The 25038-nt window shown below is 51.5% G+C and overlaps 1 protein-coding gene and 1 non-coding gene across 5 annotated transcripts in view; one reads left to right on the plus strand and one right to left on the minus strand.

Moving 5' to 3' along the window:
• The window catches only part of TRAP1 (TNF receptor associated protein 1), a 55299-nt gene that overhangs the window by 2496 nt on the left and 27765 nt on the right, over positions 1 to 25038 (minus strand). For all 4 annotated transcript variants that reach the window (XM_012441829.3, XM_064362390.1, XM_064362388.1 and 1 more), the window contains 12 exons: positions 20991 to 21062; positions 17865 to 18025; positions 16730 to 16839; positions 16012 to 16085; positions 15068 to 15223; positions 13565 to 13685; positions 12575 to 12644; positions 5974 to 6121; positions 5398 to 5583; positions 4855 to 4993; positions 4003 to 4088; positions 3148 to 3293 (listed from right to left, as the gene is read on the minus strand). In XM_012441829.3, coding sequence (XP_012297252.1) covers positions 3148 to 3293; positions 4003 to 4088; positions 4855 to 4993; positions 5398 to 5583; positions 5974 to 6121; positions 12575 to 12644; positions 13565 to 13685; positions 15068 to 15223; positions 16012 to 16085; positions 16730 to 16839; positions 17865 to 18025; positions 20991 to 21062 — 1469 coding nt within the window. The remainder of the gene's footprint in view (positions 1 to 3147; positions 3294 to 4002; positions 4089 to 4854; positions 4994 to 5397; positions 5584 to 5973; positions 6122 to 12574; positions 12645 to 13564; positions 13686 to 15067; positions 15224 to 16011; positions 16086 to 16729; positions 16840 to 17864; positions 18026 to 20990; positions 21063 to 25038) is intronic.
• LOC135269188 (U6 spliceosomal RNA) lies at positions 11136 to 11242 on the plus strand. The gene has a single exon (XR_010337481.1). It is a non-coding gene; the product is annotated as a U6 spliceosomal RNA (small nuclear RNA).

The raw sequence follows: 25038 nt of genomic DNA on the forward strand, positions 1-25038 counted from the left end.
TTCCTGTCACCTTACACTAAAATTAACTCCAGATGGATTAAAGATTTAAACATAAGACCTAACACCATAAGAAAATGTAGGCAAAACCATCCAGGACATAGGCATAGGCAAAGACTTCATGACTAAAACACCAAAAGCACTGGCAACAAAAGCCAAGATAGACAAATGGGATCTAATTAAAATTCAGAGCTTCTGTACAGCAAAAGAAACGATCATTAGAGCGAACGGGCAACCAACAGAATGGGGAAAAATTTTTGCAATCTACCCATCTGACAAAGGGCTAATATCCAGAATCTACAAAGAACTAAAACAGATTTACAAGAAAAAAAAAACCCCATTCAAAAGTGGGCAAAGGATATGAACAGACACTTTTCCAAAGACATGTATGAGGCCAACAAACATGAAAAAATGCTCATCATCACTGCTCATTAGAGAAATGCAAATCAAAACCACACTGAGATACCACCTCACGCCAGTTAGTTAGAATGGCGATCATTAAAAAATCTGGAGAAAACGGATGCTGGAGAGGATGTGGAGAAATAGGAACACTCTAACACAGTTGGTGGGAGTGTAAATTGGTTCAACCATTGTGGAAGACAGTGTGGCGATTTATTTCTCAAGGATCTAGAAATAGAAATTCCATCCAGCAATCCCATTACTGAGTATAGACCCAAAGAACTATAAATCGTTCTACTATAAAGACACATGCACACATATGTTCACTGTAGCCCTGTGTACAATAGCAAAGACCTGGAACCAACCCAAATGCCCATCGATGATAGACTGGACAAAGAAAATATGGCACATACACCACAAAATACTACACAGCCATAAAAAACCATGAGTTCATGTCCTTTGTAGAGACTTGGATGAATCTGGAAACCATCATTATCAGCAAACTGAGACAAGAACAGAAAACCAAACACCGCATGTTCTCACTCATAGGCGGGTGTTGAACAGTGGGAACACATGGACACAGAGAGGGGAGCATCACACACTGGGGGCGGTTGGGGAGGGACAGCGGCAGGTGGGGAGGGATAACATGGGGGAAAATGCCAGATACAGTATGCACCTATGCAACAACCCTGCATGATCTGCACATGTACCTCAGAACCTAAAGTTAAAAAAAAAAGTTATGATTGTAAAGTGACAAAAGAAAAAAACTAGCTATATAATATGAAAAAAAAAAAAAAAACAAAACCTTGGCTTGGTGTGATGGCTCACACCTGTAATCCCAGCACTTCGGGAGGCCAAGGCAGGTGGATGGCTTGAGCCCAGGAGGTAGAGGGTGCACTGAGCTGAGATCACCCCACTGTACTCCAACCTGGGCAACAGAGTAAGGCCCCATCTCAAAAATTAAAATACTGCTTAGGCTACACTGGGGGGTGGTAAGGCTATGGATTTTGATTTCCTTTTTGCTGTTTTCTAACATTTTTGGTAACTTGTTTATGTAATTTCAGTAAAAAAAAATTACTGCTATATACAAAATTTCTCCCAAAAAAGAAACTTCACATACAACAGCAACAGTTAAAAATGAAACTTTAAAACATCTATTAAGACACATCAAAGAATAATTCTTTAAAAACGGTACCAAAACCCTACAGAAAATGTAAGGTACCAAAGTTAAAGGCCTAAATAACAGATCATGTTCATGGTGCAAAGAAGTGATACTGTAATGGCGCCAATGCCCCTGAAAACTCATTTAGGGAATCAAAACGATCTCAATCAAACCCCAGCCGACCAGGTGCAGTGGCTCACACCTGTAATCCCAGTACAGTGGATCACTTGAGGCCAGTTCGAGACCAGTCTGGGCAATATAATGAGATCCCATCTCCACAATTTTTTTTTTTGAGACGGAGTCTCACTCTCGCCCAGGCTGGAGTGCAGTGGCACGATCTCGGCTCACTACAACCTCCACCTCCCAGGCAAAAGCGACTCTTCTGCCTCAGCCTCCCAAGTAGCGGGGACTACAGGCACCCACCACCATGCCCAGCTAATTTTCTGTATTTTTGGTAGAGATGGGGTTTCACCATGTTAGCCAGGATGGTCTTGATCTCCTGACCTCATGATCCGCCCACCTCCTCCTCACAAAGTGGTGGGAGTTTACTGTGAACCATCACGCCCAGCTCCACAAAAAGTTTTTAAAAAAATTATCCAGGCGTGATGTTGATGGTTCACACTGTCAGCTACACACGAGGCTAAGGCAAGAGAATCATTTGAGCCCAGGAGTTTGAGGCTGCAGTGAGCCACGATGACATGCCACTGCAATCCAGCCTGGGCAACAGAGTGAGACCCTGTCTCAAAAAAAAGAAACATAGGAGAAACGAATTCATGACTCTATAAATATTTCTTAAACAAGACCCCAAGAAGGCATCTAACAAAAACTTACATATTCTATTAAGAATACCAACACCTCAGATCTCATGAAAAGAAAAAAAAAAATACCAATACCTACTCATCAAAACATAAGGTAGGTGAAAAGACATTTACAACAGATAAAGGGTTCAAGAAAAAGGAAGGAAATCTTAGGCTCTGAAGGCCAAACCAGCGTAAAGGGGCTCAGCCACTGTTGGGGCTGGGGGTTCTCTGTCCACCCTGGAAGCAGCTTCCGCCACCGGGGCCACAGGGAAAGCCATGTGAGCCCCAGACATATGGACAAGAATACGTAGAGCAGCTTGGTTCTCCACAACTCCTGACCAAGAACCACCCAAGGCCAGAAAAGCAGAACGGAGGTGTCTGCTGTGCCGACGTGGGTTCCTGCAGCGAGTGTGATTCGGCTACAGAAATGAACTGGTGGCAGCCCCTCTGCATGGGCAACCCTCACACCAAGTGAGAAACGTGAGACCTCAGCACACACCAGGATCCACGCACAAAGCTCAAAACAGGCAAAACTGGGCATGTCCAGGACACGAACAGGTGGTAAAGCCATAAAGCAAAACGAAGACGTGGTCAGAGGTTGGGTTGTGGCTAACCTCCCTGCGGACAGCAGGTGCCATTTCAGATGGGTGCAGCTTCAACTGAATACAGCTCCTGAGAATCACCCAAATGTCCACAGGCCTCACACACTTTTCTTCTGTGTCACATTCCACAATGAAAGAATACCACACACAGAATTCTGGGGAGTCCAGCAGGCTGGAAGGGCCTCACCTGGGGTTGATCTCCAGCGTGGGCTGCAGGAGCTGTGCTCGCTCCTCCTGGGTCTTGGCCAGCTGCTGCATGCGCAGGAAGTGTCGGGCGGCCCCCATCTCCAGCACGGTGACCATGGCGGGGTGGGTGTCCAGTCGGAAGGTCACCTGTGAGCAAAGCCAGGGGTTGAGGAGGTTCCCAAGGTGAGAGGGCCAGGAGCTGGCAGGATCTTAACCAGGGGTGAAGGTCACCCAGACCACCAGGTAGCAGGCAGGGAGGGTCCCAAGGACTCCCCTGAACCAGCGCTGCTCTGCCATCCTCCCCACTGCCCACTAACCAGTGGGCCCTGAGCTGCTGCCCCCAGGAGCTGCCCAAATTCATTCTCTGCTCCACACCTGCCCACCCGGCATGAGGCCCCTCCTGCATGTGGCCATGAGACACTCATTTCTCTTCTTGCTCTAAGCTAGACCAGTGGGGGTGGGGCGGGGCGGGGGTGCAGTGTTAGCTCTCTGAAGCCCACCCAGAACCCCCGACTAAGAACCCAAGTGAGAATGTGAGCTCCTGAGGGGTGGGGACCAGGATGGCTGGCTGGGGCTGCTGGTATTTCAGTTCTCAGTTCCCACCTACTCTGTAGCAGCACCGGGGAGGGGCTGGGTGATAGGACGATGATGCTGCCTTCCTGCCTCAGCGGCCCCCCACCAGGCAACACATGTGCCAAGCAGGGACCCCTGCACGGTCTCCACCTGACACCATGGGCTTCTGCTGCTGGAAGGACACCCACCAGGCGAGGTGCTGGGAGCCACCAGCTGGCCAGCCTGTTAGGAACACTGAGGGCCACAGTGGCGGAGTGGTGGTCCAACCCCAGGAAAGCCTCACCTTCACGTTGGTGACACGCGACCCCAGCACGTTTCTCATCCAGGCCATGAGCTCCTCCGTCTCCTTCTCTGACAGGCGCTCGGTAGCTGCAGAAGAGAAGGCGAGAGTGAGCTCAGGCCTGCACCCTCCGCTCCCCAGCTTCTGGGGGGTCGCGCAGCATCCTGCCAGCTCTCCCACCTCCTCTCCCACCAGGATGGAGACAGAAGCTAGCAAGATACTTTTCACCTAAAAGTAAAACCTCAAAGGATGCTTCAGGTTGCCTGACGCCCATACAACTTGGTTAGGGCTTTAAAAAGACAATTCAGCTGGGCATGGTGGCTCATGCCTATAATCCTAGCACTTTAGGAAGCCAAGGCAGGTGGATCACCTGAGGTAAGGAGTTCAAGACAAGCCTGGCCATCACAGTGAAACTCCGTTTCAGCTAAAGACACAATAAATTAGCCAGGCATGGTGGTGTGTGCCTGTAATCCCACCTACTCAGGAGGCTGAGGCAGGAGAATGGCTTGAACCCAGGAGGTGGAGGTTGCAGTGAGCTGAGATCACGCCACTGCACTCCAGCCTGGGCAACAAGAGCAAAACTGTCTCAAAAAAAAAAAAAAAAGACAATTCATGGCTTCTCAGGAAGCTGAGCCAGCTCCAAAAGCCACCATGGCAGGAACACTGGACAGACCCCTGGTATCTAAACCAGGAGTCACCTCCCTCTAGTCACCAGGGTGCTCCCACACAGCTCCTCTCGGAGGCGGCTGAGCCCAGATCAGCTGAGGAAAACGCCAGGGAAGCCCCCACTGCTGAGCAGGAGAGGCATGCAGGACGTAGGCACCGGCCCATGCCTGGAGAGCAGGGGATGCTAACCTGAGGACCCATCCTCAAACTTCTCCTCCTTGTAGTGATCCACAACAATGTCCGTCTCCACGGAGATCAGCTTCTTCTTGTCAAACTCACGAAGGTGCAGCAGGGTGAGCTCATCAAACTGCTCATAGCAGAAGAGAACCTGCAGGTGGCCAAGTGGGGTTCCATCAGACCAGGGGGCCTCCACCCACCACAGAAGAGAGGATGTGGATGGCGGGAAAGCTGGAGAAGCCAGGCGGGCCACACTGGGGAACACCTGGGCTGCTGGGTCCCAGGCCTGCGTGACAGCTACTGCGACACCTGGTTCTGAGGAAGGCTCTGACTGCCTTGAAGGCAGAAGCGCTCCACACATAAAGAAATCTACAAGTGACCTCCAAGTGAGACACACAACCGTCGCAGTTGGTCCAGCCTCTGTGCCCATGACCCTGACTCACTGTGCAGCCCTGAGCTGGGTCTTGGGCAGGTTCACCCAGCACAGAGCTGAGAAAGTCAAGACCATCCCCAAGCTGCAGCCCCAGGAGCCCGTCCTACCCACAGCTCACCCACCTCTGTGTCTTTCTGCTTCATGGCCTCGTAGTAGGGCGAGTGCTCCGCCAGGTGCCGGTTGGGGGCACACAGGTAATAGATGTTGCGGGTGCCAGCCCGCATGCGGCTGGCGTATTCCGAGAGGCTGGTTAGCTGCCCGGCCGGCAGTGCAGAGGACTCGTAGCGCAGCAGCTTTGCTATGTCCTCCTGGAAGGGACAGGGCAGGTCAGGCCCATAGGCTCAATGCCCCCCGAAATGGCTGGGCACAAACCATCTGATGTCCACGGCCTCCTGGCACTCGGCCTGGCCCTGACCCCAGGGACTGTGGTGGACTTGGGGATTGTCAGAGGCCTTGCTCTGCCTGTCAGGCCCCCTTCTGGAGCTCTGGGAGCATGGGAAGCACCTCCTGCCCCAGAGGGCCCACGGGCTCTCCAGGGAGCTGCGTCTACTACGCCCTGGGCAGGCACCCTGCTCAACAGCAGAGCCCGGCAGGGTGCCCAGCTGCACCATCGTCACATCAGAGGACGCCTCCATCAGCTTCCTCGGCAGCCCCAGGGACGAGGTGGCCCAGGGAAAGGCCTGGAACGCAGCTCGTACCTTGACCTCCTGCTCGGCAGTGGTCACGATGCCCTCCCGCATGAACAGGCCGTAATCTTCAAAAAACTTTGCATATTTCTCAGCATCTTTTTTACTCTGATCAACGAAGAATTTGATCAGCCTCTGCTGTAAAACATCCCGGAGTTTCCTACAGAAAAGAAATGCATTTAACACATATAAGCAGCTTCTATGAAACAGAGCCAGCCGGTATGAAAAAATGTTCAGCCCCATTAAGAATCAAAGAAATCAAAACAAGGTACCCCTATTGGCCCAACGGAAAGAGCCTGAGCAGAAAGACAGAAACCCCAGGCAGTGGCCGGGCAGGAGGCAGCAGGGTGGAGCGCACACACCCCCTGGAGGCGGGAGGAGAACTGCAGCCCCAAGAGACAGATACCCACGCCTGGAAAACACTTCCGCCCTTTAAGCCAGTTGTTCCAATCGTGGGAACTGTACTTTAGAAAATACAGGAGCACACCAAGATTTATGAACCAGGATTTTCTTTCTTTCTTTTTTTTTTTTTTTTTTTTTCCGAAACGGAGTTTTGCTCTTGTTACCCAGGCTGGAGTGCAATGGGCGTGATCTCGGCTCACCGCAACCTCCGCCTCCTGGGTTCAGGCAATTCTCCTGCCTCAGCCTCCTGAGTAGCTGGGATTACAGGCACGCGCCACCATGCCCAGCTAATTTTTTGTATTTTTAGTAGAGACGGGGTTTCACCATGTTGACCAGGATGGTCTCGATCTCTTGACCTCGTTATCCACCCGCTTCGGCCTCCCAAAGTGCTGGGATTACAGGCGTGAGCCACCGCGCCCAGCCTGTACCAGGATTTTCACTGCGGCACATCAAATATAACAATTATGAACAACCTCATGTTCAACAAAAGAATACAGGCAAAATTATGCAATGCTAAATGACCATTAAAAAATCGCATCTTTTGGCAGGGCATGGTGGCTCACGCCTGTAATCCCAGCACTTTGGGAGGCTCAGGTGGGCGGATCACCTGAGGTTGAGAGTTTCAGCCCAGCCTGACCAACATGGAGAAAACTCGTCTCTACTAAAAATACAAAAATTAGCAGGGCATAGGCCAGGCACGATGGCTCACGCTTGTAATCCCACTATACTGGGAGGCCGAGACCATCCTGGCCAACGTGGTGAACCCCTGTCTCTTAAAAAAAAAAAAATTAGCCAGGCATGTAATCCCAGCTACTTGAGAGGTTGAGGCAGGAGAATGACTTTAACCCAGGAACCAGAGCTTGTGGTGAGCCAAGATCTTGCCATTGTACTCCAGCCTGGGGAACAAGAGCGAATCTCTCAAAAAAAAAAAAAAAAAAACCAAAACAAGAAAAACCAGAAAAATCCCAATATAGATAAATTGTAGTGTATCTATAGATACAGGCAAAAGACTGTACATTCTACATGTACATAACAGTTTTTCATAATTAGAAGCAACACTGTCTATACTATGTATGTACACTGTAATTTGGGATTTGTTTTTTGAGACGGAGTCTTGCACTGTTTCCTAGGCTGGAGTACAGTGGCACGATCTCTGCTCACTGCAACCTCTGCCTCCTGTGTTCATGCCATTCTCCTGTTTCAGCCTCCCAAAGTAGCTGGGATTACAGGCCCACACCACCACACCCAGCTCATGTTTTTTGTATTTTTATAGAGATGGGGTTTCACTATGTTGGCCAGACTTGTCTCAAACTCCTGACCTCAGGATCCACCTGCCTTGGCCTCCCAAAGTGTTGGGATTACAGGCGTTGAGCCACCACAACCTGCGTTGGATTTATACTGAATATATGTACCCTCTAATTTTTCAAAATTAGGATTGTAGGGATCAGGATGTTTACTGCAGCATTACATAAATTAGGAACAACTTTATCAGTGGGATTAGGGATATTTTTATTTCCTTCTTAATATTTTGCCTTTCCTTTAAACAGGTAAATTACAGTGTATTTCAACAATCTAGAGCAATGGAACGAAACCCTCTAGAGTTCATTTAAAGCCTTTCCTCCTCCACTCCATCCCCTATGACTCAGTCCTTCAGCCACAGGGCAGAATGAACAGGGCATCATGTGTTCATGCCTGGGAGTGGGGGGACAGTAGCCCAGGATGGGGTGCAGAGCCCAGGGAAGAAGGCATCTATGCAGGGCCATGGTTGGGAAGAACCTGGTATGTGTGTCAGAGCCCAAGAACCCCAGAGGAGCGTGTCCAGGCTGGTGGCATAAGCAGCCCACTGTGGAGAGTCAAAGCCCAAGTGGGTGACGGGGACACCCACAGAAGAGGGCAGCAGCGATGGCAGACTGGTTACATGGAGGGGGACTGGTCAGATGGGTAACTGTGTTACGAATAATGGACCAGGCATGGTGGCTCATGCCTGTAATTGCAGCACTTTGGGAGGCCGAGGTGGGTGGATCGAGACCAGCAGGGCCAACATGGTGAAATTCCATCTCTATTAAAAATACAAAAATTAGCTGGACGTCGTAGCTGGCACCTGTAACCCCAGCTACTTGGGGGCTGAGGCAGGAGAACTGCCTGAACCTGGGAGGTAGAGGTTGCAGTGAGCTGGAGATTGCACCACTGCACTCCAGCCTAGGAGACAGACTGAGAATCTGTCTCAAAAAAAAAAGATTTCTCACTGTCCAAAGGGACTTTCAAACACAAGAAGAGGAAAGACCAAAGCATCCCAGAAGCAATGGATTCATGTTGGAGGTACCCGTGTGAGCAAAAGAAAGAGATAAAGGTATAGGTATGTAAACACACACTCCTCTCTCTCTCTCCCTCCCCCCCTCTCCCCCCACCCAATTCCTAAGCTCTATCTACTAAGAGGGACTGGGAACACTGACACCCCCAAGGTGATGATGAACATCCACAGTGCCCAAATCTTGGCTTCTAAATACCATTCTCCATTAAAAGGAGCCAGGGGTCCTTAGAGAAATAAGTAGTCCTAGGGCTAAAAGATGTAGTCCAGTACAAGGCGAGCCTGGAACATCTGGTACCAGAGGAAGACCTCAAAGCAGCATCTGTCCAAGGCCTGTCCAAAAGGCCAGGAAACCATGAAGAGGCTCCCAATGGTCACACTGGGACCATCTGAACCTCAAAAATCAATAGGCCAGATGCAGTGACTCATACCTGTAATCCCAGCACTTTGGAGGCCAAGGCAGGTGGATCACTCGAGGTCAGCAGTTCGAGACCAGCCTGGCCTACATGTGAAGTCTGTCTCTATAACAATAATAAGGCAGTAATAAACCCTGTCTCCACTAAAAATACAAAAAAATTAGCTGGGCATGGTGGTGGGTGCCTATAGTCCCAGCTATTGGAGAGGCTGAGGCAGGAGAATCGCTTGAACCTGGGAGGCAGAGACTGCAGTGAGCCACTACACTCTAGCCTGGGCAACAGAGTAAGACTCCATCTCAAAAAATAATAATTTAGTAATGATAGCAACAGATTATAAACTTTTGAATAACACAGGAAATCAGCCCATACAAATATAAATAGTTCACATATAACACACAAATATTTTAAGTAAATATATGAATACATTAAGAGTTTTGGCCAGGCATGGTGGCTCACGCCTGTAATCCCAGCACTTTGGGAGGCCGAAGTGGGCGGATCACAAGGTCAAGAGATCGAGACCATCCTGGCCAACATGGTGAAACCCTGTCTCTACTAAAAATACAAAAAATAGCCGGGCATGGTGGCATGTGCCTGTGGTCCTAGCTACTTGGGAGGCTGAGGCGGAAGAATCGCTTGAATCCAGGAGGCGGAGGTTGCAGTGAGCCGAGATTGCACCACTGCACTTCAGTCTGGTGATAGAGCAAGACTCCGTCTCAAAAAAAAAATAATAATAAGAGTTTCATAAAGAATGTGACATTTACATAGCTTCAAAATACCACCCCATTAACATCTGTTAATTACAAAGGGGAGGACATCCTTGTTTGTTGGAAATGCACCCCAAGACAGGGCATCAGGATGGCAACTTACTCTCACAGAGTTCAAGGAAAAACATGTTCTCGGTACTACGCTTCCAACTTTTAAGTCTGTAATTCTTTCAAAAGCTCTAATTACACCTGACTCTTTTCTGATCAAAATGAGTTCTCAGACTGACAGTGCAGCTTTTGACAACCACAAGCTGGGATGAGAACCCCTTCTCTGCAGCTTCAGGCACCACCAGGGAGCCAGCATGCCTGCCACAGCCAGGAGTGCAGCTCTCTTCCTGAGGAGTGCCACCCCCCTGTGACTCAGTTCCCACAACTATGAGTGAGGACTCACGGTTCCCCTCACAGGGTGAAACAGGCATTTATGCAGGCTCAGCAGTTCTCAGTGGACAAGAAATACTCAATAAACACAGCTGCAATGCATTCAGAATGGGGAGACGAACACAGCCACCTGGGCCCACAGGGACACCAGGAGCCCCCTCTCCACAGGGCCCGGCTCCTGCTTCCCAGACGAGGTCAGATGAGTCCCCAGTTCCAAGGGTGTCCTTTTCCTCATCTAGCCCAGGGACACTGTGCCTGGAACCTCCCCTCCCGTGGTCACTCCTGTGTGGGGTGATGGGGATGGACAAAGGGTGGGGAAAACTCCAGCACCAGCAATAATTTTCTTGCAGGTGCCAGCCCCACACCCTCTTCACTGAAGTGAACTGAAACACTGGACAGATCACCAGTAACCCACAGGCACACTCGAAGCATACAGGGTCAATACACCAAAGAGCGCATCACTGTTATGGGGTGGGGATGCATCCTGCTGCGGTCAGCACATCTGCTGCACTGCGGTCGTGTCAGCAGTGAGGCGGGGGGCCCGCTGTCAGGAGCCAGCATGGCTGTGCAGGCGGTAGTAAGGACTGAGGTCCCTTTTTTATTGATTATGAAACACCTGTAGTCAGCAGGGAAAATACCTTTTATACAGTTAAATGTTAAACCCTCTGACCAAGTAACCCCACCCCTGGTTTTCTATCCTAAGGAAATACAGCTGCAGGTAAAGATTTCAGAACAAAGACCAACATGTGCACTGCAGCGTCACACCAGCAGCGACAGCGAGATGGCCCGAGGGACTCCGTCAGGAAACTACAATAGGTCACGGAATACCATGATTAGCAATGAGAAGTGCTTCCAAAAAATGACATGGGAAGTGCGGCAAATAAACTAGGTAGAAAATAGGAAACAGCGCTCGCTTCGGCAGCACATATACTAAAAGTGGAACGATACAGAGAAGATTAGTATGGCCCCTGCGCAAGGATGACACGCAAATTCATCAAACGTTCCATATTATTTTTTTGTAAAAAAAAAGAAAGAAAATAAGAAACAGAGAGTATAAGCATTATGAATTCAATTGTGTGAAAAAAAAAATCTAAGTGGCCAGGTGCAGTGGCTCACACCTAGAATCCCAGCACTCTGGGAGGCTGAGGCCAAAGGATCACTTGAGCCCTGGAGTTCAAGACCAGCCTGGGCAACATAGTGAGTTCCTGACTCCACAAAAAATACAAAAAATTAGCCTTGCAAGGTGGCTCGAACCTGTAGTCCCAGCTACTTGGGAGGCTGAGGCAGGAGGTCTGCTTGAGCCTGAGAGGTTGGGGCTGCAGTTAGCCATGACCACACCACTGCACGACACAGCAAGACCCTATCAGTCAACCAATAAAACTATCACCGTGGCCTGCTTGAAAACAATCTCTGTCGCTCTGCCTCCGAAAGTGAGTCAGGAGGTTACTGCAGCCCAGTGTGGCCTGTGCAGGGCTGGGCATGAGCTCACCGGGCAGGAAATTACACTGCCCACTGTCTCCCCAGACCTGCTCCTGCCCACGGCACATGACAGACTGTGACTCCCTCGGGGCCAGTGCCTCTTGGTGTGGGCCTCTCACCATCCCCACAGCGCGGCCCAAACCCACACCAACTACCAAGTCTTGTCCTCTATCCAACAAGCCGCCTCCACTCCAATGCTGGAGAGAAACCGGCGGTGGAATGCACTGCAGGCGGGCGGGGGCTCCAACAAGGCCCGTTCCATGGCCTGCTGCAGGTGCTGGGCTCCTAATTCCAGCTGAGTACTCACCCTACAGGCTATCTCTGAAGCCTGCCCTACGTGGCGGCCAATCTACCCCACCCTAAACTGTCAACAGTGGTTATCTCTAGGTGAGAGCAGAGGTGAGGTGAGTGTGCTCTAATAAGGAACATTACTTGCATCAGGGGGAAAAAAGCCAATAAGCGAAGTTTTGAATAAAGACTATCTGGTGAGCCTGGGGCCAGATTGGGGCAGTCACAGCTACCAATGGAGAACTGGGAGCCAGCGCACTGGAGGAGTCCCCTCCACACAGGGCAGGCCTGCTGCAGGGTCACAGTCACAACCCTGTCCCGGGGCACAGGTGGGCAGGTCTGGCTCTGCGACCCCTGCCCTGTGCAGACTCCAGCCTCGGCAGTGACCAGCCACCCCCACGTTCTTCTGGACTACAGACCTCAGAGGCCAGGCCAGCACCTGGAGGGCTCCTGAGGGCCAGGCTTCCCCACCCACCTCTGCTCAGCTACATGGGCCATGGCTAGGGCCCTCTGGGGGCAAAGGAGCGGGTAGGGGCCTTGTCTCCAGCAGGGTCCTCTCCCCCCAGCCCAAGGCTCACCTGATGAGTGCACTCTCCTGCAGCAGCTCCCGACTGAGGTTCAGGGGAATGTCCTCACTGTCCACCACACCTGGGAGACACAGCGATCAGGTTCTCCCAGGGCCACTGTTCCTCCACACCACCTAACATTCCCCCATTAACCTGCCCTTCATCTTCACAACCTGCCTTCAACCCAGCACGTGTGCTAAGCGGGAAGCAGGGAGGCAGCACCAGCGGAGCTTCCTCTACGTCCTGCCACCTCCCAGAACAGAACAGTGACCCGGGCCGTGTGGGTGGCTGGGCCAGCCTTGGGATACACTTGGAAAATGACAGCCTGGGCTACACGTTAAAAATCTTAACTCTGGGATGGGCGCAGTGGCTCATGCCTGTAATCCCAGCACTTTGGGATGCTGAGGCAGGTGCATCACGAGGTCAGGAGTTTGAGACCAGCCTGGCCAACATGGTGAAACCCTGTCTCTACTAAAAATACAAAAATTAGTCGGGCGTGGTGGCGTGTGCCTGTAATCCCAGCTACTCAACAGGCTGAGGCAGGAGAATCTACTGAACCCATAAGGCGGAGGTTGCAGTGAGCAGTAACAGCACCACTGCACTCCAGCCTGGGTGACAGAGCACAACACCGTCTCAAAAAAATAAAAAAATTTTAACTATCAGGGATGGCTTGCACCTCTGTGTACCAAGGCTCAAATACTGAAGCCTTTCTTCAACTATAATCTCACTCAAACGTAACACAACTCACATATACATCTCAAACTCACACAATATCCGCATACCTGGAAAGACCTCAATCTGAACACCCTAGTGCTTCCTCCAAGATCAGCCATGTGCACGGGGGCACAGGGCAGCTCCCAGGGCGTGTAAACACGGCTAGCATGCAGGCCCACAGCGGTGGGTGGCCAATGAGAACAGGATCAGCAAGGTGCCTCACAGATGCAGCAAGCGACACTGGGCCACACGGGCTCCGCTCATGGACTGGGGCTCTGGGTGTCGTACCTCGGATGAAGCGCAGCCACTTGGGCAGAATGTCTGTGGCCTTGGTCTGGATGAGGACTTTGCGGCTGTACAGTGCGATGCTGGAGCCCAACTCCCGGCTCACATCAAACACGGATGGTTTCTGGGGATGAGGAGAGGATGCCATCATGCAGCACTGACTCTCCCCAGGCAGACTCTGGCTGAGAGGTGAGGGCGGATGCGACGAGTCTAGCGCCTGTTCCTCTCCTCACCATGCCCGCCCTCCCACATCTGGTCTGAGCCAAAGCCCAGTGTCCAGGGGCCCCACAACGCTCCACACCGTGGCTCTGCAGGGGCCAAGGGTCTTCTCTGGCAGCTGTTGCTCTCCCCAGCCCACCCACTAAGAAGGACACAACAAAGCGAGCCTTGCACATACCCCTGAACACAGTCAAACCCCGCTACAGGTCAGAGGTCAGCAAAGAGCCCACCGGCCAAATCTGGCTCACTGCCTACTTCTGTGTAGACTGAGAGTAGTTTTTACACTTTCAAATGGTTGAGAAAAGATTTCAAAAAGAAGTATCTCGTGACGTGTGAAAGAGATAAAATTCAAGTTTCAGTGTCTACGCAGCTCAGGGGACCCAGCCCTGTGCTGGGGGGAGGGGGGCGGGCAGCATGGGTGGTGCTATTTCCTCACCCTGGAGGCCAGGCATGAAAAGCCAGGGCCATCTCCTGTTTGAGCCTCATGGAACATGGCTGCCAACACCTGCTCCACATTGGCAATTCCTGACTCGGGCCTTGCACCGCATCATGGGGGATCCGATTAAAATGCAGGTGTGGCCCCAGGAGACCACACCTGGGGTGGCTCTTTCTAAGACAAACGCTAACTTTGCGGGACATGACGAGAGTTCCAGGCAGACAAGGACAGGAAAGCCTGGGGGCGGGACAGGCTGGCTCTCAGCCCCAAATAGGTCTCCTTATGGCAGGGTTTGTGGAACCTTCAGTGTGGTCAAGGGAACCGGGAGAGTCGGAGGGGACTTGAGGAAGCACAGAGCAGCCAGTGCAGCAGCAGACCACAGGCCCTTCCCAAAGCGCCAGGTGGAACAGCATCCAAGCCAGTGAAGCGAGGCTCTGAGGGCCCCTCCCCAGGCACAGCCCAGTCCACGAGCCCACACCCAGGCCTGCACTAAGACGTCCATCAATCCCTCCCTCGCCATGTGTGTCCCTTGAGAGAGAAAACCTCTGCGTTCACCCACCGAGAGGCATCAATTCTTTTGTTCTTTTTTCAGAGTTGTAGTCTCACTATGTTGGCCAGGCTGGGCCAGAACTCCCGGGTTCAAGTGATCCACCCTCCTCAGCCTCCCAAAGTGCTGGGATGACAGGATCGAGCCGCCGTGACTGGCACTACCTATGTTTCTTGTGCCATCATGCTGCCATGTTAATCGTGACATCTGCAGAGCTGAAAGCCCTGTGGCCGTGGGGGACACCCTAGCCCCAGGGGGACAACAGAGTCACCCTGAGGGCTGTGGGCCTACTGCAGCACCTCACCGTGTCCGGCACGTAGAAGATGCTACGGATGTTGAGCGGCGCGTCCGTCTTATAGTGCAGGGTGTAGCGGGGCCTGTCGTAAGCCTGTGCAATGTAACGGTAGAACTCCTCATGCTGCCACTCGCCGATGTCCTTGGGGTCCATCATCCAGATGGCCTGGAAACAGAGATCGACGGGGGAGGCTGTCATGTTTACCACATGCATCTTCCTAACCACGATGGCTGGCCTAAGCTAGTGCAGCATCTGACCCTGAACAGGCTCCCGGGACAGACGGGTGATGGTCTCAGGTGTAGATCCCTCTCCAGCCCCACCGTTGGGCTGTGCAGGGGAGACACGCAGGGCTCTGGGGCAGGAGCTCCCCGGAGAGTAAGTCAGGAGGACCAGCGGGCCCTGAGGTGGCCTGTGGGAGAGGACGACACTGCTCAGCAGGGGCGGGCTGAACAATAAAGTGTGGGCCATGAGAGAGCATGAGCCATGCTGCACCACGACTGAACCTCGAGCGGGGAAGCCAGTCACTGAGGACAGCGTGTCACATGACTCCAACCAGGAGAAATGTCCGGAACAGGCGGCACAACGGACAGAAAGGAAACCGTGGCTGCTGTGGCTGGGGGATGGGTGGTGGGGACAGGGCTGCTTTTTGGGGTGATGGGATGTTCTGGAATTGATGCAAGGTGGTTGCACAGCTCTGTGGCTGCAGTGAACACCACTGGCTACGCACTCACGGGGTGACCCAACTGGATGGGCATTATGCCTCAGTGAACCCTGGTCCCTGACCCCAGCTGCCCAGTGCACAGGGGCTGGGCCTCTGCCTCATCCCCACACCCAGGGCTCATCTCCACAGAGCAGCTCGCCCTGTGACTCTGGGCCGCATCCCCCGGGCTCATCTCTGCCCCCAGCCCTGAAATGTAAAGATTCATCGCCATGTGGAGGAGCTCGGGGATCACCTGCAAGGTGTTCATCCGCTTTCCGTTCAGGTACAAGGGGAAGCTGACGAAGTTGCTATACTTCGTCACCACATCTGGAAGGAACAAAAAAAACCATACTGCATCTATGATGCTTCTGGAAACGCAAGCTTTGCAGCAGCTCCAGCCTAACCGCCAGCCTGCCGGTGAGGGTCCTCCATGCTGCGCTCACTTCACAAGTAAAGAAATGGGGCACAGCGGGGACATCTGTCCTCCAACCAGTCTCACAGGGGCCGCAGTGGAGCCTGAGTGAGAACCACATCTATGGACAACCCGGCTGCTGTGACACCACGATGCTGGCTTGTGGCTGGAACGTGGCTTTCTGGGCTGACTCCTGAGGGTACTGAGGGCCTCCCCGAGTGTCCCGCAGGACATGGAGAGGGAAGGCCACCCTCGGACAGGATTGCGCCAACCCCCCAGGTGCACTAATGGCCAAGGTCCACGCAGAGGGAGAAAGGAGAACAAGGCCCGCCTCCGCCAGGCCAGCTTCCTTCCAGTCCCACCACACAGAACCAGCAGGAGCTTGGGGCAGCGCAGCCCCAGCGGGCAGCCCCCGCCCAGTCCCGCAGCAGCACAGCTCTTTGCAGCTCTGCCCAAGTGCCCCTTGTGCAGACAGAACCTGGGAAAATGCCTGCTGACCCGGTGGCCTCCAGGCCACACATGGATCCCAGAGCGAGCCTGGGCCTGGGCTCCTGCTCACCTCGCACCCGGGCCTCAGTGGCAAACTCCCTGCAGTCGGATTTCAGGTGGATGATGATTTTCGTCCCAGTTCTAACTCCTGAAGCTTCCGTGATTTCAAACACTCCGGAGCTAAGAAAAGGAAGAGCCAGCTGGATGAAACGCTGGGACGCCTCCCAAATGGGACTCCAGGGGTTCCCTATGGTTTCACAGGCAGAGCCCAAAACAACACAGAGCACACCCTCAACTGCCCATTTCTGACCCCAGGGCACCACTCAGGCCATCGAATGCCTATCAAGAACAAGGGCCCGTGCCAGGCGGCACAGAACTCTCCTCGTTCTCTTGGGCGGGGGTGGGGGGGAGAGTCCTCCACCGACGCTGGACTTAGAAGAAGCTCCTGGGCTTATCCCAAAAGCGGGCCTGGGGCACTATGGGGACCTGGCCCAGCTCCAAATCGGTGCCAGATGCCCGGGGGCAGAAACAAAGGGCGGGATAGGGGAAAGCGCCCCCTTAGAAGAGCAGAAAACCATCTCAGAAGCACAGGAGGTGGAAATCCCCCATGGGGCCGTGTTGATGCCTTGGTCTGAGTTTACTGAGCCCTGCACTCATGGAATTAAACAGGAATGTTAGTTTTGGGAGACGAGGGAGTGAAGATGAGCATACTGCACACTGCGGAACATGGTGTCATGGAGGGAGGACACCTCGTCTGGCTGGAAGCAGCTCACGCACTAAAAAGCCCCAAGCAGGCTCTGCACCCGACAGAGGTGGAGGTGGGCTAGGGAGGCAAAGAGGGGAAATGCCAGGGCCGGGAGGAAGCACAATGAGCTCTCGCAGAAGGTCAGTCACAGGAGGCTGCGGAGGGGCCACCGGGCGAGAGGCCAGTTCTGCAGCCCAGCCACTGAGGAGAGAGCTCAGCGAGGGACGGGCCTGCCTTCCCCAGCGGAGTGGTCACCAACCACACGGGACCACAGAGGCGCCCTGGGCCACTTGGAGCCACAAAAGTCAGTCACTGTCTCCTCAAAGCCAGAGAGTCAGATTTCACATAAAAAGCCCAGAAAATGCCTGTGTGGGTTTTCTGAATCCGACCCTTTCCAAACTCCATGGTAAGGGCTCCAGCTCAGCCTTGAGCTGCCTATCAGGCGATGTTCGTCACTCACCCGTCTGAAAGCCACTGGTAACCCGGGCTCCCCGGGGATGCTGAGCGGGAATAGACCTCCACTCTGTCGGCCACCATGAAGGCCGAGTAGAAACCCACTCCAAACTGGCCAATGATCTTGCTGCTGGCCTCAGCCTGGTTCTGCAGAGCATCCAGGAAGGCCTGTGGAGCAGAGGCCGGTTAGGGAGGCAGCCTCCCTCCCAGTGAGCAGACACTTGCGACACTGCGGCTGTTTTGCTAGTGCAGCTAAGAACCTTCATCCTTAAAACAGCCACACCGAGTACTTTTCCAACCCATTCTACACATGAAAAGCTGAGTCACAGACAGGTGACACACTGGCCCCAGGACACCCAGCTGGCAGCAGTGGGACAAGTGTGTATTCCATTTGATTCCCAGAGCCCACAGTCCTGCCTGTCCCGGACAGGTGGAGGCCTGCAGGTCACACCTGGGGGTGGGGAAAGAGCGGACTGAATAAGCTTTCCCTGAATAAGCTTCTTCCACAGGAAAGCCAGGAGTGAGGAGAGCTCCAAACTGGTTTCTAGATTCAAGTCCGTTGGAGTCTATTCTTTGTGGGAAGAGTGGAAATCACACACATGCGTACCGCACGGCCCTTAATTATTCTACTATAATATCGCCAAAGGTCCTAAGGCCAAAATCAAGTAAAACGCACCACCCAATGCCCTGACCCACGCTGCTGATGGAACTTTTTCCGATGTTGGGAACACTCTGCATCTGCCAGGTGCAACGTCACAGCCTGCTGAGCACCTGGAATGTGGCCTGTGCAGTTGAGGAGCTCAATGTCCCCTTTTATTTAATTTTAATGCATTAACATTTAAGCTGCTACACGCAGCTGGTGGCCACTGCATGGGACAGCAGACCAACCTTGAGAGAAATACAACAAAAAACATAATGCGGGGGAAAGTCACCGTTATGGTAGGTTTGTTTTTTGTTTTTTTTTGTTTTTTTTTGTGTTTTTTTTTTGAGACGGAGTTTCACTCTTGTTACCCAGGCTGGAGTGCAATGGCGCGATCTCGGCTCACCGCAACCTCCGCCTCCTGGGTTCAGGCAATTCTCCTGCCTCAGCCTCCCGAGTAGCTGGGATTACAGGCACGCGCCACCATGCCCAGCTAATTTTTTTGTATTAGTAGAGACGGGGTTTCACAATGTTGACCAGGATGGTCTCGATCTCTTGACCTCGTGATCCACCCGCCTCGGCCTCCCAAAGTGCTGGGATTACAGGCTTGAGCCACCGCGCCCGGCCGTTTTTTTTTTTTTTGAGATGGAGTCTCGCTTTGTCACCCAGACTGGAACGCAGTGGTACAATCTCAGCTCACTGCAACCTCCACCTCCCGAGTTCAAGCAATTCTCCTGCCTCAGCCTCCCACGTAGGTGGGACTACAGGCACCTGCCACCATGCCCAGCTAATTTTTGTATTTTTGGTAGAGATGGGGTTTCACCATATTGGTCAGGCTGGTCTCAAACTCCTGACCTCAGATGATCCACCTACCTTGGCCTCCCAAAGTGCTGGGTTACAGGTGTGAGCCACCATAACCAGCCCAATAGTTTTTTTAAAGTAGAAATTTCTGGCTGGATGTGATGGCTCACGCCTGTAATCATAGCACTCTGGGAAGCTGACGCAGGAGGATTGCTTGAGCCCAGGAGTTTGAGACCAGCCTAGGCAACAAAGCAAGACCCCAGTCTCCACAAAAACATACAAAATTAGCTGGGTATAATGTCACATGCTTGTAGTTATAGCTACTCAGGAGGGCTGAGGAGGATCGCTTGAGCCTAGGAGTTCAGGAGGAAGGATCGCTTGAGCCTGAGTTCAAGGTTGCAGTGAGCTGTGACTGCACTCCAGACTGGGCAACAGAGTAAGACCCTGTCTCTGAATGAATGAACAAATCAATGAATAAATGAATGTAGAAATTTCTGTGAATTACTTTGGAACAACAACTGCTCTGTTTTGAAGCACGTGGTACCAAGTGCCACATGGGTGCCACTCAGGCTAACAACAACGAGGAGGAAAAGCACTCGGCCAGCAAGGAGGGCACCAGGGTGACCCAGGGCCACCTGCCTTTGTCCCAGCTTGGCACAGACCCTGCTGAGGAAACCCTGACCACCCACACCTGTCTTCCCCTTGCAGGCTGCAGTCACACCAGCAGCCAAATGACACCCTAGCCCTAAGGGCTGACTCGTCCCCTTATTCTTTCTTTTCTTTTCTTTTTTTCAGAAGTCAAGATCTCGCTCTGTCACCCAGGCTGGAGTGCAGGAGTGCAATCATAGCTCACTGCATCCTTGAACTTCCGGGCCCAGGTGATCCTCCCGCCTCGGCCGCCTGAGTAGCAGTGACTACAGGCACACGTCACCACACCCAGACCCACAGAGCAGTTCTCACCAGAACCATCAAATCCACATATGTCACATCCCAAGCCCGTTCTCACACATGGCGCTGTCTGTGACTGATCCCTCTGACCCTCTCTGCATCAAGCCCACACAGCTCAGGGAATTGACTTTGCAGAAAAGAGTCATGAGGCAGAACGACACGTGTGGACTCAGACCAACAGCCCAGGAACCTCCGGCTCACCCCGTTCCAGCTATGGGCAAAGCAATTATTTCAATCTCCTCATCAATAAAATGAGAACACTAACATAAACTGGCCCACAGGGCCCTGTGCCAGTGAAATGAAATACAGTCGGCCCTCATATCTGTGCGTTCCACATCTGCAGATTCAACCAGCCAAGGATTGAAAATGCTCAGAAAAAAATAAAATATAACACAATGATTAAAAAAAAAAAAAAACTATGTTATACTACATATATAGCATTTACATTCTATCAGGTATTATAAGTAATCTAGAGATTGTTTAAAGCATACAGGAAGACGTCTCTACAAAATATGGCACCACTTTAATCCAGGACTGCAGCATCGGCAGACTTTGGTGTCCAAGGGGGCAGCCTGGAACCACCCCAGATACTGAGGGACGGCTGTCATGTCATGAGGTGTTCCCACAGTGCCCACCGCGTGGCATGCACCTGACATTCTTACTTCATCCACCCAAGGATGCCTACTAGAGGCATCCTTGCACCCTGAGGGGAAGGGGGAGGCCGTGTGGGGAGTCCGTGCTTACCTTTGACCCCGATCTGGCAATCGTCCCCAGGTTGGACACCAGCTCTTCCTGTGTCATCCCAATGCCAGTATCCTGAGGAGAGAGACACTGTAAGCACCAAGTCCCCAGCACCTGGGGAGGGGGGTAAGTGCACCGGCAGCCCCAGGGGCTCAAATGGTGTCACTGACATTGGCAAGACAGGGCCCACCTAGGTAGCACCAGATGCTCATCAGAAAAGACTAATTCTAGGGGCCGTGCATAGTGTCTCACACTTGTAATCCCAGCATTTTAGGAGGCTGCAGAGAGCGGACCACAAGGTCAAGAATCGAGACCATCCTGGCCAACATGGTGAAACCCCGTCTCTACTAAAAATGCAAACATTAGCTGGGTGTAGTGGCAGGTGCCTGTAATCCCAGCTACTTGGGAGGCTGAGGCAGGAGAATCGCTTGAACCTGGGAGGGGGAGGTTGCAGTGAGCTGAGATGGCGCCACTGCACTCCAGCCTGGGTGACAGAGCAAGACTCTGTCTCAAAACAAAAAACAAAAAAAAAAACACCATCCTGAAAAGAAAATCTGACACCAGCAATTAGGAGGAAAAGCACAGCTCCTCCGTCATGGAGATGTGGCCCCCACGCCTTTTCCCTGGCTGTGGTTCTGTGGAACAGCAGCCCCCTCCTCTGGTGGCTCTATCAATCCAGCAGAACAATCCAACTGAGAGGCCCAGGAAGCAGGTGTAGAGCGCACAGTTCTGAGGGCGGCCCCCATACCCACCCTACCATCATGAGAAAGAGTAGGCAGAACGCCTCTCCTGGGGCAGATGCAGCCCTCATGAGGGAGCCTCGATCAGGCCTGTCCTGTTGCAACTGCTCTGGTCTGAGGGCTGGTGTCATCCAAATCTGTATGTTGAGATGGCACTGGGAGTGGGGCCTTTGGGAGGTTATCAAGTCAAGAGGGCTCCACTCTCATGAATGGGAGTAGGGCCCTTAGAAAACAGGCTTGAGGGAGCTTGTCTGCCCCTTCCACCTTCTACGTGAAGATGTAAGAGGTACTGCCCAATCTGCTGGCCCCTTGCTCTTGGACCTCCCAGCCTCCAGAACTGTGAGCAACGTGGTTCTGTTGTTTATAAACTGCCCTAAAGTATTCTGGTATGCCCTAAGGTCTAAGGCATTCTGCTTTAGCGGTCTGAATCACAACACGGACCAACGCACCGTGGAACACACAGGGCCTTACTGACCACAGCCGCCTCCTTCCTCAAAGCCCGGTCAGACTCCCATCTGGAGTTCCTCACTCAATATTCCCGTAACAAAGTGGCAGCCCCAGCTTGCTCTGCTATGATGTGCAAACCACTTAAATAAAAGAGCTCGCTCCAAGCCTCCACCATCTATGAATTGGGACAAAGGCCCTCAGAAGCAGTTTCCTGCTTCCTTCTAGGAAGTTCCCTTATAAGGCTTCCTCTCCAGAACAGTCCGAAGGGGCTGTGGGAGCTCGCTAGCACTGAGCAGCACTGCTGTCTCCATCTGTGCAGCAGGGCTGGTCAATGTCACTCAGCAAAGGATCCACAGGTTCATCGCCAGACAAGGGCCTCTTATCAACACTTGACAGCAAGCAGCAGGCTGGGAAGACTGGCCAGCCGTTGGCCTCCCCACTGTAGGCAGCGCAGGCAGAATAGGCGCCAAAACCATGTCACCACCAGTTATTGGGGTGCACACATGTGTGCGTGTTCCATGGACCCCAGCAGTCAACAAGAAACATGACACCGAAAGGCTTCTGGGGAATTATTTCTGAGGTGCCGGTATGAAGAGTCCAAATTTCATTTATTATAGATCATGTGGTAATTATGAATAAAAAACTACTTAAAGTTAATATCCAGTTGGTATCAGTCATTAAATATAATTTTCATTGAAATGTTTACTTCAGTGCATCAGGAACTCACAGTCCTTAAAGGAAAGGTTAATATTAGACCAAGGTAAAGGAGAAAATCCAAGTAATTGCTCCTATTTTCTATTTATTTTGATTTGTTTCCCAAACTGATCTGCATTGCAATCCCAACCCAAATCCTCACAGGTTTGGTAGAAAAGGAAAGGCTGATTCTAAAATTTATACATAAATACAAAGAACCTAGAGTAGTTTCAAAATATTTTGAAGAACAAAGTTAGAGAATTTAAAATACCTAATTTTCTATTTTTTGGAGGCAGAGTCTCACAGTCGCCCAGGCTAGAGTGCAGTGGTGCAATCTCGGCTCACCACAACCTCCACCTCCCGGGTTCAAGTGGTTCTCCCGCCTCAGCCTCCTGAGTAGCTGAGATTACAGGTGCCTGGCTAATTTTTTGTATTTGTAGTAGAGACATGGTTTCACTATGTTGGTCAGGATGGTCTCAAACTCCTGACCTTGTAATCCACCCACCTCAGCCTCCCATAGTGCTGGGATTACAGGTGTGAGCCACCATGCTCAGCCTTAAAATGCCTAATTTTAAAACTTCCTACAAAGCTACAAAACTTAAGACCGTGTAATGTGGGCATTTAAGGATCGATGCATAGATCAAAGAAACAAAACTGAGCACGGAAACAGAGCTGCACAGAGAGCGTATTACTGAACATGTGATAAAGATTCCAAGGTAATTCAATGGGCATGATAGGTCTATCAACAGACAATAACGAAACAACTGGACAGCCATATGCAAAACATAAACCTCAACCCCTACCTCACACCATACACAAAAATTAACTTGAAATGGATCACACATCTAAATGTAAGAGCTAAAGCTATAAAACCGCTAAAAGAAAACACAGGGCTGGGCACAAGAGTTCACATCTGTAATCCCAGCACTTTGAAAGGTCAAGGTGGGAGAATCACTTGAGTCCAGGAGTTTGAGACCAGCCTGGCCCACGAAGCAAGAACCTGTCTCTACATACAAAAAAATTTTTTTAAGGTAGCCAGGCTTGGTGGCATGTGCCTGTGGCCCCAGCTACAGGAGGCTGAGGTGGGAGATCATTTGAGCCCAGGAGGTCGAGGCTGCAGCAAGCTCTGATAGCACCACTGTGCTCCAACCTGGGAGACAAAGGAAGACCCTGACTCTAAACATAAAAACCTTCCAGGTCATCAAAAACAAGGAAAGTCTGGGCCGGGCGTGGTGGCTCACGCCTGTAATCCTAGCACTCTGGGAGGCCAAGGCAGGTGGATCACCTGAGGTCGGGAGTTCAAGACCAGCCTGACCAACATGGTGAAACCCCATCTCAAAAAAAAAAAAAGGAAAGAAGCTGTCACAGCCAACAGGAGCCTAAGGGAACAGGACAACTAAATGTCATGTGAGATCCTGGAAGAGAAAAAGGACATGAGGCAAAATGTAAGGAAATCTGAATAGAGTTGGATTAAGAGTAATATATCCATACTGGTTGATTAACTGTAACCAATGTAACATACTAACATAAGATTTCATCCATAAGGGAAGCTGGGTGTGGAGTAAATGGCAATGCTGTACTCTCTTTAATATTTTTCTGAAAATTTAAATCTATTCTAAAATATTTACAAAATAATTAACTATAGATTTTTCAGATGTAGACGGAAATCATCTGTTGCCAGGTGACCCGCACAAGGTGATTTTAAAAGGAATTGGTGAGACCAGGTGTGGTGGCTCACGCCTGTATTCCCATCACTTTGGGAGGACAATGTGGGTGGATCATCTGAGATCAGGAGTTCGAGACCAGCCTGGCCAACATGGTGAAACCCCATCTCTACAAAAAATACAAAAATTAGCCAGGTACGGTGGCATGTTCCATGTTCCTGTAATGCCAGCTATTCAGGAGGCTGAGGCAGGAATCACTTGAACCAAGGAGGCAGAGGCTACAGTGAGGTAAGATCACACCACTGAACTCCAGCCTGAGCAATAAAGTGAGACTCTGCCTCAAAAAAATAAAAACAAAAAAGGAATTCATGAGGGTTTACAACAGGTGTATACATAAAATATTTGACATCAAAAGAAAAAGATGATTTTGTCATTGAAATGCTACTACCATAAGATTCTTACACTGAAGTGTTAAATATTAATTCAGGCTAGACAGTGATAAATTAA

The sequence above is a fragment of the Aotus nancymaae genome, unplaced genomic scaffold (genome assembly GCF_030222135.1).
Source record: "Aotus nancymaae isolate 86718 unplaced genomic scaffold, 86718_ANA_hifiasm-v0.15.2.pri h1tg000049l, whole genome shotgun sequence".
Classification (NCBI taxonomy): Eukaryota; Metazoa; Chordata; class Mammalia; order Primates; family Aotidae; genus Aotus; species Aotus nancymaae.